Source organism: Micropterus salmoides, unplaced genomic scaffold (assembly GCF_014851395.1).
Source record: "Micropterus salmoides isolate LMB-PRFRI ecotype aquatic unplaced genomic scaffold, ASM1485139v1 Ms_hic_scaffold_2, whole genome shotgun sequence".
NCBI lineage: Eukaryota > Metazoa > Chordata > Actinopteri > Centrarchiformes > Centrarchidae > Micropterus > Micropterus salmoides.
The window spans coordinates 12,102,814-12,116,709 of NW_024041150.1; the positions used below are offsets into that span (position 1 = coordinate 12,102,814).

The 13,896-nt window shown below is 41.5% G+C and overlaps 1 protein-coding gene across 1 annotated transcript; it reads left to right on the forward strand.

Annotated features, from left to right (window-relative positions):
• Positions 1-5,895: 5,895 nt before the first annotated feature.
• On the forward strand, positions 5,896-7,649 carry LOC119913275 (histone H2A.Z). Its single transcript, XM_038732672.1, has 5 exons — positions 5,896-6,044; positions 6,352-6,429; positions 6,587-6,700; positions 6,807-6,936; positions 7,348-7,649. Exons 1-5 carry the CDS (start codon positions 6,042-6,044, stop codon positions 7,407-7,409), a joined length of 387 nt encoding a protein of 128 aa, XP_038588600.1. The 5' UTR covers positions 5,896-6,041; the 3' UTR covers positions 7,410-7,649.
• Positions 7,650-13,896: the final 6,247 nt, after the last annotated feature.

A 13,896-nucleotide genomic window follows, 5' to 3' on the forward strand; every position in this document is an offset into this window, starting at 1 on the left:
AGTCCCAGCAGCCGGCGTGACATCACAGTTTCTCACGCTCTTTGTCCATCCCTTCTTCCTCTGAGCTCTCCCGCTCTTCCTCTCCCATCCTCTTGTTTTTGTCCAAGTGGGTTTTAGAGGCGCTGTTGGTTTCCTGTTGCTTCTGCGTCCTGCACGTGTGTTATTGATGGTTGAATGATTTAGACCAATGCAGGAGTGTGTCTAAAGGGTGGCAGAGGTCAAGCCTGAAATGTTGTCTGCCACCCTGAAATTCTGACACATGACTGGCTGATCGTCATGTGCCGTTATCTCAAATTTCTGTTCACCATGCTCAGCAAAAAGAAGAGCAAAAAAGGCCCCCACCACTCAAGATGTGTTTTGCTTAGGGGTCCTTCATTTGAATAATTGAACATCACTGTGCAGAATGATGGATTTTCACATTCGTCCAGTAAAGGAGGACCTGCAGGATTCAGGTTTGGAGCCAATCATCGCCCAGCGTGCACACACACTGAGAATGGACTTTTCAGTGAAGACATCTTGTGTGTTTTGAAATGAGCAGTATTTGCATAGAGTCTGGATTGTTCAATGAGTCAGAGGGGGTACACACAGAAAAATAAAAGGTGCTATGTTCAACTCCTCCCAGCATGTTTTGCAGGTAATAATAAGAAACTCTATTTATTGAGTGCATATCAAAATAAAGTACTTTACAGAGAGACAAATGAGTGAATACCAAGATGATTAAAACATGAGGGGCAAAAACAATAAAGAGCAAATCAAAAACCAATGAAATGAACAGGCAGCTCAGATAAAATCTGGATGCTTTCCAATGAAAGTACATTTTTAGAAGAGATTTCTAACTCAGACTCAGACAGCTTTTTCATGTTGTCAGGTCGTTCCAGAGCCGTGGGACCCTGATGGCCTTTTAGTTTTCAGCCTTGACTCAGGAAGAGACAGAAGACCCCTGCCTGAAGATCTCAAAAGGTTCATAAAACTACTAAACTATTGACTGGAAGAGCCTTAGAATAATCAGTAATCTTAAAATCAATCTGAACAGACCAGAAAGATGCTGAAACAGGTGTGATGTGATTGTGACTCTTGGTTCTGGTTTAAAGCCTGTAGCTCCTGAGTCCTGCACACACTGTGCAGTTTCTGCACTTTATGTTAAGAGACATCATAGATCAATGAACTTCATTTTAAGAAATGCCACACTAAATATGCTGTTGTTTGCCCATTGGCCACTTGCCACTTGCCTTGTGTCACTGTTTACTGAAACATCAGGTGAAATTGTCCTTTTACTAATGGCCAAATTGACTTTGGGGGACATAGTTGTTTCACTGCCCGTTTTTCCATTGTCTGTCTCTTGTAGCGACTTGGCAAAGAAGAAGAAGACATCCATCGTCAACCGCTTATCCCGCGTACAGGGATTGGTAGCCAATCCCAGCTGACATCGGGCAAAAGGAGGGTACACCCTGGACAGGTCGCCAGTCCGTCGTAGGCCCACATATAGACAAACAACCACTCACACTCACACCTAAGGACAATTTATAGTCACTAATTAACTTTGTCCGGAGAACCCGGAGAGAACCCATGCAGACACGGGGAGAATATGCAAACTCCACACCGGGGCAACCTCATACATCCGGTTTGCCCTACCAGTGAAATTGTTTGTGCCAACCAACCACATCAAATTAAGCTGTGTTGTAATTCTAAACAACCAGAAACAAGAGTTCAAGAGTTCTATTTCCAGTTTAATTCAGCTTCCAATACCAGCGGGTGTCTCATTTCTGCCATGGGTGTGTCACATGTGCTTCCTGGTTCAGTGTCACAGGTGGTGTTCTCTCCTAAATGTAACTTTCAACCAATGGCCAACATCCTGTGGAGTTGTCTCTGACCTGGCAGGGAGGGAGTGACCTACAGGATGAAAAGGTGTGGAGGAACTCACAGAGGTGGACACTTGCGACAGATGAAGGGATGGTGAAGGACACATGGAGAAAGAGACTTCAAAACTTTCAAACGGGCCTTTAAAAGCTCAGTGACAGAGGCAGGAGAGACGGGGGGGGGGGGGGGGGGTATTGACAGGAAGAGAGGGCGAGGAGAATGATCGTGTGAGGTAGAGGTCAGGGGAGACAGTGAGTGAATAACTGCTGAAAGGGAAGTATGCCTGGGAATGAATGGCATGAGATTTAGACATGACCAGCCCACCACCAGCTGTGCATGTTGTCCCAGACACACACACACACACACTCGGAATGTCTCATCAAGTCCGCGACACACACCCCTTGACTGGAGCCTGTTACACATTAACGCTGCAGTAAAACAGGATGAAAAGGAGACTGAAAGCTCTCTGGTTTCAAACTCTTTACAGTCACTGCTCCGATACCACGCCAAACTATACCTTCCAGTATCATCTTAAGGCAACTAAACACTTTCACAAACCACTCATGTGGACTAAAATTAAATATTTAGTCACTTATGCAAAATGTAAAACTCATGTAAAACTGTGAAATAAAAAGTTTTTTTAACTTCTATTCTATTCATTTTCATCATCGACAGATGAACACAAGAAAAGTAAAGTAATTAGTGTGATGAGTTTGAATCCAGAGACAGTAACTAAAAATAAACCTAAACTCAAGGTCCACTTGCTGGTATTTTAAAGCTTTCATCTGAATCTCAGCCTTCATTTCTTCCAGCATAGTGAGATCCAGTTAAAAGCTCCAGAAAAAGCTTTTCTGATGTGATAGAATAGAAAACAAAAAAGGAACATAAAAAAAGTAAACCAATTCGTGAATTTCTCTTAAAGGGGCTTAGTGTGGAGGGAAACAATTTGAGTGTTGAAATAAGTGATAAAAACCACAGGGAAAGGGTTGGGGCATGGGTTGGAAGCGGTTGGAAGTGAAGGGGCCCTTTCCTCAAATATTGCATTGAAGGGGCAGCTCTTCATACCTTGGATTTTACAGTATGTCAAAATAGTCCAGTGAAAAGTGTGGACTAATAATATATCACATCTATAATCTATAGTATGTCTCCAGATATTCCAGCTGAACATTAGAAAAATGTAGGAACTTAAACCCTAAATCCAAGTTGAGCACAAGTACGTGTCCTGTTAACAGCACCATTTCACCACTGCTCTGTTAGGTCTGTGGGGAGCTCATGCTGCCAAGCAGCCATTGTTTTACAAAAAGAATATCTATAACACATGAACAGAAAGATGATCAGAAATCTCTGAGATAACTTCTGTTCAGGGTTTTACGGAATATTGTTGCAAAGCTCGGGGGAAGGGTGTCTATGAAGATTCTCAGTCATCCAGGTCATAGTTATCTAATGAAGGTTAAAATCAAGGGCAACTGGACTTGGTTGAAGCTACTGGAAGACGTTTCGTCCCTCATCCAAAGGACTTCTTCAGTTCTGACTGACTGGCAGGGAAACTCAGCTATTTAACCTCAGTGGGGTCGTTGGCCCGGGTCATCGATACCGCTGGTTCGTTAGTGTTCCTTGTTGCTGTGACGACAGTCGTTACAGTCGTTAAGACTACCTTGAAAGAGGTGTCAAGGAAGCCCATCTACACCAGGGTCGAGAAGCCGTCATTGAACAGGGGAGGGGGTCTACGCAGTTGCCCTTGATTTTAACCTTCGTTTGATACTTGGGGGAAGGGATTTGGAAAGTGGGAAACAGCAAAGATCTGTCAGATTTGAATACCTGATGGGATGCTCAGATATTTATTGCTTTTTTTGTACAGAATCTCTGGGGCAGTGGACTGCTAAAAGTACTTTGTTTTTGTTCTGTGGTCTAATGAAAAACATGAATAATTTAAGAGATAATGTATATGGTATTTGAATGTGTGTGTGTGTCTGGCCTGTTTCATACAAAGCACTTTGTGTAAACCAATAATGAGTTGGGGTAAAATCAAATAATAAGTTGAAATGTTTTGATTTTACCCCAACTCATTGTTGCCGTCATATTTTCCAACCATATTTGTTTAACACGCTTATCCCAAAGGATTCAAGCTACTTCTTTGTTTGCTGCTCATAGTAAGTCTCTCACATAAATAATAGATAACCAGATAATGGGGTTGTGGTTGGTATAAACTATGCTGGTCCCAGTTATAGGTTGGAAAAGAAATACCACTGATTTTCATATGATGGCTCCAAAAGCAATATCAGCATCATTATAGTTCCATAATAACAATTATAATAACAATGAAAATGAATGATCCTTGTGATAGTGGAGTGTTTTAACTTCAAATAGACAAAGGAAGTGCTGAATTTGCATTAGAGTATTCCAATGGTTTAGCTTTGCACCTCCATGAAGCTGGGAAGACATGTGAGAAAAATCAACATCCCTGCAGGGAGGTGAGGAACAGGGACAAACAACTTCAGCTTGGGGCCGTGGAGTTTAGTCCAGCCCTGCAACTCTGGAAATAGGAACTATTCCTTTTGATTATTTGCCTTTACAGTGTGAAATTTATCGCATTACAGTTTTATTTGGGCACAAGAAATCTTTTGCATCTAGACATAATATTTATCACAATCTTTATGGTTATAGTATAGTGAAGTAGAGTTGATGGCTGTTCTGAGTGTATTGAAGACTGTGTGAAGAATAATGAGCATTCACTGTCCTCCTGTGGCCATGATAATAACTACATTACACTTATCCTGCTTAGCTCATTCAGGCCTTCAGGTCAGAGAATGGATGGATGAATCTGGACTCTGTAAAAATATTCAAGTTGCAGAAAAGACAAAGTCAAACAGTCAGGTACAGTGATGAAGGACAGGATAATGATTAAAAGACAGGCCACTTTGTAGGAATGAGGAACTCTGACGAGCAACATGTGGCCCCCCAGGTGGATTGGGCTCCTCCCCCTCCTGTTTACTCTCTACTGTGCACCTCAGCTAATTCATCATACCACCTGTGGGTGACTCACTGTGGGGTATCAGTGGACAACAGGAGGAGGAATATAGAGGCCTGGTGGGTGACTTTGTTGGCTGGTGCAGATTGAACCATCTGACGGAGAACAGGATGCTGTCCAAGTTGGTTAGCATCCTGAACAACGTCTCCCAACCTGTCCACCACATGCTGGTTGAGAAGAGGATCGTCTTCCACCAAAGACTCATACCCCCAAGGTGTTCCACCGAGGAGCACAGGAGATCATTCCTGCCGGTGGCCAACAAACTCTTTAACTCATCCCTGTTCTGTGGCAGTGTGGACATCAGTGGACAGGGAGGCTGCTGAGGTCTCACTGGACTTATTTACATTTTTTGTAACGTTTGGCGCAGTGCAATATCCCTTAATAACTTAATAACTTTTCTATCTATCTATATATGGGACAGCACCAGGAGAGGGGTGCTTGGCAAAATAAGATGTTACATATTTGACAAAGAAACTTTTTCAATGTTTTTTAATCATAATATAATGGACTTATTTTGTAAATTGTTACAAAATAAGTTTTTTATGGTGTAAAAATGGGGGTGGACAGCATGGGCTATGTTGTGTATGAAATGGACCATATTGAGGGTTCACTCTATCATTTTGACAACATCCGTGAGCATTATTCCTGTCGTTCATGTAATGATAAATGGAAGCTTGTCTAACTGTTGCCCATATTTTCAGTCAACATGATCACACAACTTCATAAACTATGTAGGCTATTTTCTTTCGTTTCCAAATTAAATAAAGGAATAACTGACCTGAAAGACAAGGATTCTGAAATTATATATATAATATCTAACTTATTATTTTAGTTATTTGTATTTTTTTACAAAACAGACAATGGGAATTGACCGTCGAAATATTGGAACTACATTTCCCATCATTACCTTGAACGGAAATGTAAAGATTTTCCCGCAAAGTGAGGCCTTCTCTCGTTCATTGGCTGAACGCAATGGCAGGAGGCGAATGACGAAATATGATTGGCCATTGCTCTCCCAGCAGTTACCCGGATAAAGATTGGCTATATTATCTGGACAATTGAAAGCGGGGTTTGTAGTTCAAACCCACAGTCGGTATTCGGCCATAAGAAGCTAGACTTTGTATTACAGCTCAGAAATTATCTGTGGATTTTAAATATGGTAAGTATTTCATGTCGTCTGGTGACATGTCGTAACGGTAAACTGTGAACGATAGTGGTTTGTTGTCAGTAAATGGTAAGCTAAATAGCCGCCAGTGCATTTCGTTCAGTCGCTAACTGTTGGCCGACAACAGCCATTAGCCGTTGTAATAGCTTAGCATGCTAGCTAACTTATCGTCTGTGGCTGTATTGAGCGAGCTGTGTAATGGCCACAGAATGCTAAAAGGGGCGGCAAGCCGGCCACCCTTGGTTAATGTTACTGACGAATTGGCTGTTGCAAACTCATGACCAGTTTTCGTGTTTTCCAGGCTGGTGGTAAGGCGGGCAAAGACTCTGGGAAGACCAAGACGAAAGCAATTTCGCGCTCGCAGAGAGCTGGACTGCAGGTTTGTCCATTAAAATCCATTCATTTCCCCGGCTGTGCTAACACAGGCTAACGTTAACTAACCAGACGTCGCAGACGTTTCTCGGCTTGTGGCCGTCTCTCGCGGACAGACCAGTGAACCCCTTTGTTTATGTCCGCTGTCTTTGTTACCGCTGCAGTTCCCAGTGGGTCGTATCCACAGACACCTGAAGTCCAGGACCACCAGCCACGGCAGAGTTGGAGCCACCGCAGCGGTGTACAGCGCGGCTATTCTGGAATACCTCACGGCCGAGGTAACGCTAACCTCGTTTATGTCAAACCCTTATGTTATTACTAAAATGTGCTCAGGAAAGCTGTCCTCAACCTCCTGTAAATATGGAAAACTTGTCTTTCTTCCAGGTTCTGGAGTTGGCAGGAAATGCATCAAAGGATCTTAAGGTGAAGCGTATAACCCCACGCCACTTGCAGCTGGCCATTAGAGGGGATGAGGAGCTGGACTCTCTTATCAAGGCCACTATTGCTGGAGGAGGTAAGGGAACAGTTCTGCAGAGAACATGCTTAGAAAGCCTTCATCTTTACTATTTAAAAGTCTACACAATGCATGAGTGAATATCTACTTTCCAATTAGTTTTTGCACTGCTTGAAATCACTCATTTTAGTTGTACATAGAGGCTCTTGGATTAGAGATGCAACTAATGTTGTGTGTTGAGTTTATTCTGTAATCTATAAAATTGTGAGATTTTCCCAGAGGCCAAGGGGACAGCACTAACAGTCCAAACCCAAGATGTGTTATACACGTTTTAATTACTAAATTCTCTTTATTCAGTAGTCCATATTGCTGCCTCTTTTCTATTATCAGCTAACATAACCAGCAAGTATTTAACGTATCTCGACAAACTTTGCTAATTGCTTATACATTCTTATATTTCTTTTTGTCCAGGTGTGATCCCTCACATCCACAAGTCTCTGATTGGAAAGAAGGGCCAGCAGAAGACTGTATAACCTGAAGTGCTCTGGGAGTTTGCATCACATTGTTAAATGTCTTAGATTAGAACACCGTTAGGAATAATTTTTATGGTTGAGCTTGCATTTACTCACCTGGGGTATTTTTTAAAAAGTGGCTTCAGAGAAGCTCAGTTTTGTTTTTTTTTGTTTTTCTGGTGCTGCAGTTTTTGTGTTGACACTTGCTTTTGTGGCGTTCCCATGTTTTTAAAGTGGTGTTAATAAAGCTCTTATTGGGCATTTGCAGTTTGTTCTTTCTGTTCCTGCATTTTCATGAGCTTGTTATCATTTCTGCTATACTGGTATTCAGTCGACTGATCCAGTGTGGATGGTGTTCGTGTGTCTGGCTTTAGTGATCTTAACCGTCCCAGTTTGACAGAAACCACCACAGTCACAAAGTAATGGACTGCCATAGCTTGCACGTGGAAGGAGGCATGGCATGCTTAGAACCAGCTTAAGCATGCAGACCATCAGTTTCAGCTTTGTGTGGTTGCATGAATTGCAAAGCATGTTTGACACCGGTGTACCCCTGGACTATGAACTGGGGAAAAACCCTGTAGTCATTTTTGGATTCCTGAATAAAAACCGGACTAGCACAGTCAAATCATTTTGCATATTGTGGTGTCTGGATGGCTTTCTGCATGAAGGCAGGTTTGACTGCACTCTTGGTTTCAAAGTGAGAAGGTTTCTTTCTAGAGTAAAAACAACCCATTTCCTTCAGCTACTGAGAAATAATGGGGTACATGTATCAATGGTTTTATTTAGCAAAACATTTTTAGGGGTTACAGAAATTAGTTTATGCTTAAATGTACAACTCCAGGATGTTCAGTTATCTGCAGAACCTTTTTAGAAGTTAAATGTAACCTGAATATTTGGGTTTTACAAGGGAGTTCAATTTGGACAACACCTTTTAAAGAAAATGGTTGTTTTTCAACATACTTGAAGGAAGTGCGCATGGACCAAAATTCACAAACACTGTCGAGTATCAGTGGGTCTGGCCAGGAAACACTGGAGTCCAATCTAGAATCAACTTCCTCTTCAGCCACTGTTCAGCCATGACATTAGACCACCACTAGGTGGCGCCGTAACACCACCACAAGCCTCCTACTCCTGCATGAAGCGCTAGCCATGGCCTCAGTTATTCTGATATCACCAGGAGCCAGCTTCAGAGTTCTTGGGAAGTTCTCTGAGAATGAATGGCATCAGTAATCATGACTGTCAAAAGTTGTAAAGGAAATTATGATGTGGGTTCAACAAATTATCTAAAAAGATTCCATCTAAAAATGTACAAATATCACATTCTCAGCAACAATAAGGTGTTTTTTAAACAGGTGTTCAATTTGATCCCAGACAGTAGTGATGTACTATAAACAGGATGGAGATCTGTGGTGTGTGTCAAGGCAGATTTATGAGGACAAAATCATCTGTGGATGACTTTGAGTGGGCTTTCATGGCTAACTGAAAGCTGCACTTTAAATACATACTGCGTATTTTAGGTCAATTTAAAGCTGTATTAACCAACTTTGCACTTTAGCAAACAGTTTCTTTTAATTAAGAGCACTTAATTACACAGAAGACCTTGCGACATTAGTGGTCAGTTACAGATGGATGAGATGCTATCTTGATGTAGATCCACTTATGGGGGCTTTATTAGACGTTCAGACAAAAGCACACATAACATGATCTGATACTCATAAAAGAAAGAAGAAAAAATTTTATGTTGTATACAGTAAATCAAAATATAGATATTTCTTTTGTCATCTTTTCCCAAATTAATGCTGAGGGTTTTTTTTGCTGTTGTTTTTATTATTTTTGGGCTTCAAACAGCTGTTCTGGAGCCTGCTGAGCTCACCTCTTTCTAAATCCACACCATTCGTTTCATTTTCTCACTTGTAGTCTTTACTGACTGGAGTGACATCACTTGAGGACATTCATCAGACTTCACACAGCTCCCTCTGAGACCCTGAAGGCTTTACACTACACATGTGAAGTAGCCTAGTACTCCTGGAAACACACTTTGATTTGGAAAGTTGAAACTTTGAACTTTAACAACCCTTAGTGGCAGCGAGACACAACAGAATATTCTTTTCATTCGTAAAACTTTACTGCCCATATAGTGTGGTCAGTACCAGAGGTTGGACCAAGTCATTGTTTAACAAGTCACAAGTAAGTCTCAAGTCGAGAAGGGCAAGTCTGAGTCAAGTCTCAAGTCCTAAACTTTGAGTTTTCAGTCCTAAACAACAACATAATGTGCTCTTCATAATGTGCAAAAAGGCAGAGGCTAGTTTCAAATGTCAGAATTTCATGACTTAAATGAAGTGTTGATGTGCTGCACACAGATTTCAGATATCATAATTTATATTTGGGCTTGGGGACGCTATCAAGTCAGTTAAAGTCAAAAGTCTCAAGGACAAATGAAGTCACGTCAAGTCATTGGTGCTTAAGTCCAAGTAGAGAGGCGAGTCTTTTTTGATTTTGTCAAGTCAACTCTGAAGTCATCATATTTGTGACTTGAGTCTGACTCAAGTCCAAGTCATGTGACTGAAGTACTACTGCTGTGTTCTTTTCAACATGTGTTGGTTCACATGGTCTGAATCCAGCTGTGGCACCTTTAGGTTGGTGAGCTCCTGTGTGCAGGTTTCCCACAGACACAATGGACAGAGTAGAATCTTATGTGGGCAAACTGTTTCAGTTACTAGCCTAGAGATGTACCTAATGGAATAGCTGAATAAAGGTTCATCACATAACCCTGAAACCGCTATTGTCATTTTGACATTTCTTCGTTGGATAAGCGTTAATTGGTGAAGGTGCTCCTGTGCGTGACCAGCACATCGGAGAGGGAGCAGAGTGTTTGATTCAGTTCAGTTCAGTTCAGTTTTAATTATATAGCACCTATTCATCACATAAGTTATCTCATTGCACTTTTTACAGAGCAGGTCTACACTGTACTATTTACAGAGACCCAGCAATTCGCGGCGAGGAAAAACTTCCTTTAACAGGTAGAAGAGGGATGAGAAAGCACAAAACTACAGGAGAGGGAAGAAGTCGTTAGTGACATGCATTAATGGGATAAGAATGCATGCAGATGGAGAGAGAGAGGAGCTTAGTGCATCATGGGAAGTCCCCCCAGACATCTAGGCCTATAGCAGCAGGACTCACCTGAGCCAGCACTAACTATAAGCTTTATCAAAGAGGAAAGTCTAAAGCCTAAATGTGGAGATGGTGTCTGCTGGTGTCTGTTGATACTGGTTTTCTGAAAAACTATTCCTTTAATATTCTGGCTAAACGGAGTTCACTGGGTTTCAAAGGTCCATTTATTTTTACCTAATTACGAGTATGTCAGGCTGTGTGTAAATCTTTAAAAATCTTCTAATAAGACAAACAGGAAGGAAATCACACATTCCTTTTTAATTGTGTGTCAGGAAAAAATGTTTTCTTTTCACTCTTTGTGTAAGTGAAATCAGATGTGACATTTTAAAATAATTAAGCAAACTTTTCAGCGTGACAAAGACTGGGCTCGCACGCAGCGCCAGAGCTGGTCTTGCTGGCTTGTCCAAACTAATCAAACATGCAGGAGAGGCTGAGGTCCTTAACTGAACAAATGAGTCCAAACACTACCTTGGTGCACTCCTCACTGTGCCTCATTTATTAAGAAATAATGAGAGGAATAAGTAGTAAACTGATCCCATATGCGACAGCACCAAAACTCAGAACAGTTGAAGTTAGTTGTCCTTAACCATCATCAATCTCTGCTTTGGTCCAGACTTAAATAATTTGTACACACATTCACGATCCAAAGAGGATGGAACCTACTGACTTTGGTGATTCTCTGAATTTTCCTCTAGCAACACCGTGACATTCACATTTGTGGTTTTTGTGTTTATTTTGGCACACACATTCAATTTAATAATAAATTCTAATAACTTTGGTGATCCTGACTTTTCATCTGGCATCAACCATATATGGTATTTTCAGATGGTCCAGTATTATGGTTTATGATCAAATACCTGCAAAACTAGTGACATTCCCATCATTTGTGTTTAGTGCTAATTATCAAATGTTAGCATGCTAACACACTAAACTAAGATGGTGAACATGATAAGCATTAAACCTGCTAAATATAAAGGGGCTGACAGAGCTACTAGCATGTAGCTCAAAGCACTGCTGAGATTAAGTGACTCCTAGTATTACCACATTTCTCTTCTGGATTAAACAAACAAAATACAACAAGTTCATCAGCGAGCTTGAGAGGTGTTGTGTTTGTAGAAGCCTTTTTGAAGTTCAGACAGAGCCAGGTTAGCCGTTTCCACCTGCTTCCAGTCTCATACTATGCTAGGCTAACCACGTCCTTACTGCAGTATTTTTGGGGACATTTTGATTTTGTTCGAAATGCCTCTCCAAAAGTCTAAACGGGTGTAATGAACTTCAAAATGTGGTCGGCTGATCCATAATTAACCTTTGGAGTCTTTAACAAGCACATCTGTCTGCTCAGCTATTGATGATTTGTTTTGCAGGCCTGGTGAAAAGCGGAGTGCTAATGAGGCTTTCCCCCCAGCTCCAGCCAGGCAGGGCACCACTCAACCATTAAGTCAATTACGAGTAGACTGAAGGGGGGCTCCTTTTAATTTGGTTCTAATTAAAGTGCAGGAAGTGAAACAGCGGCCCTCACCTACCCACCTTCAGGCTGGACGGTCTCTCCGGTGCTCTCTGGAAGCCATTAGCACATCTGGCCTCACTGGATGGATTTAGCATTTACTGGATTTTACAGAGCTCATAACAGCATGTCATCACAAGTCAGACGAAGAACTTACCGTGTGTGAAGAAGGCTGCTGCTCTCTTCCACTGTCTCTGAAAAGACTTCCTTTTGGTGGATCTGAATTCCGTAGCTTCTACCTACATATTGTACAAAGTCAATGACATTAAGGACAAGTATGTAAGGAACAAATGTGCCAAATTTTACTGCAAGTATTGGAAATAATGCAAAATATGTGTTGATGGGTGACACTAAAACCTCGACTTCGACTTTAAAGGACCATACCACGGGTTTTGCATCTACTATAGACTATATACTTACATCACAACTAACCATTATGCAAACCTCGTATTTCGTATGAATTTTGTCTACAACTTGCCGACATGCACCTTGTTGCATAAATGTGTCTTTTAAATCACGTCAGTCCCATTTCTGAATAAACCCCTGAGTCACTGTGATGTAAAAGCAATGATGACACAGAGACCTACACTTTCAACACAGCTCATATTTGAACTGAATGCTGTTACATTAAAGCTCAGGTCAGCAACGATGGAGAAACTAGCAAGAGACAGCTAGATTTGAAAGTATTCAACTGAAAAAAATTCCAACCTCTCTCTTTAGGCCTCCTTCCAAAGCCGCTCCACCAAAACACATGTTCTGAGTAGGTAGTGGTCTGGGCTCACTCCCCACTAGAAGAGCTCGGTACAAAAGAAACATCAACTCGGAGCCTACAGGTTGGTGTTGGGGTGGAGGTGATGTTTAAGAAATGCTATGAACAGCAGCAGGCTAGCGGTGCGGCAGCTGGCATGCAACAAATGAGTCAGCAGAGCAATGACAGCTTGAGTACGCTGCCGTGATCACCAAGGATATAAGTTGTACTGAGAGGAGTATGCCATGTGAGAGTGGACTTGACTTGACTACCTGAACTTGCAGGCTTTGCTTTATTTTATAATTCAGATCAGCACTCCCTGCCAAGATTTGTTTTACTCGTTTGTTAACGCCAACTGCACGGATGGCACAAATATCCAGCAAAACGCTTTAGATAGACAGAATTAAATGAGAATGCCAACTTGTCTTGTCGTGTTCTGCTTGTGGCATCAGATATCTGACAAAAGAAAGCATAGTCATAATTGTCATTTCTTGAGGGTTTGTTTCATAATCCATCAGTGATGCAACCTAACAGAGAACTGAGAAGACTCTTTCTTCACATCATTACTTTACAGATAGATGATGCCAGCAATATGAGGTACTGCATGAAAAGGGCTAGTGAATTATAAATACAAGAAACCCACAAATGTTGAAAGAAAGTTGAAATATTTAGAGTTGTTCTAATGCATTTTTTAGAATTTAGATCTATTAACAATTGATCATATCACTATGTGTAATGTGAGGAGTTCACTCACTGTGACAAACCCACAGAGAATTATCATCAAATCTGCAGCTCCCCTCCCCTCAGCCTCTTAGCTTCTTATGGCTCATTGTTTTGGTTTTACGGCTGTTCAGCCTCACCACTATCTTCACTACCATTTCTAACACAAGGAGACAGCTGTTTTCAGTGAAAAAGCTGCAAGAAAGCTCAGTACACTATCTGCTCAGCAGCAAACAGCAGACACAGTCAGCAACTAGCTGCTGAACACAGTGGAGCATTTAGCAGCTAAAGAGATATTGCTGCTGGATGTGTAAATAAGCAGCTGTTTGCTAACACAGAAGCCCTCACAACTTTATAAAGCCCTA

Bases quoted from the DNA above. Each gene is read 5' to 3' on its own strand.
- LOC119913275 (XM_038732672.1), top strand. The intron at 6,430-6,586 runs GTTTGTCCATTA...TTACCGCTGCAG, and splicing joins CGCAGAGAGCTGGACTGCAG to TTCCCAGTGGGTCGTATCCA. The intron at 6,937-7,347 runs GTAAGGGAACAG...CTTTTTGTCCAG, and splicing joins GGCCACTATTGCTGGAGGAG to GTGTGATCCCTCACATCCAC.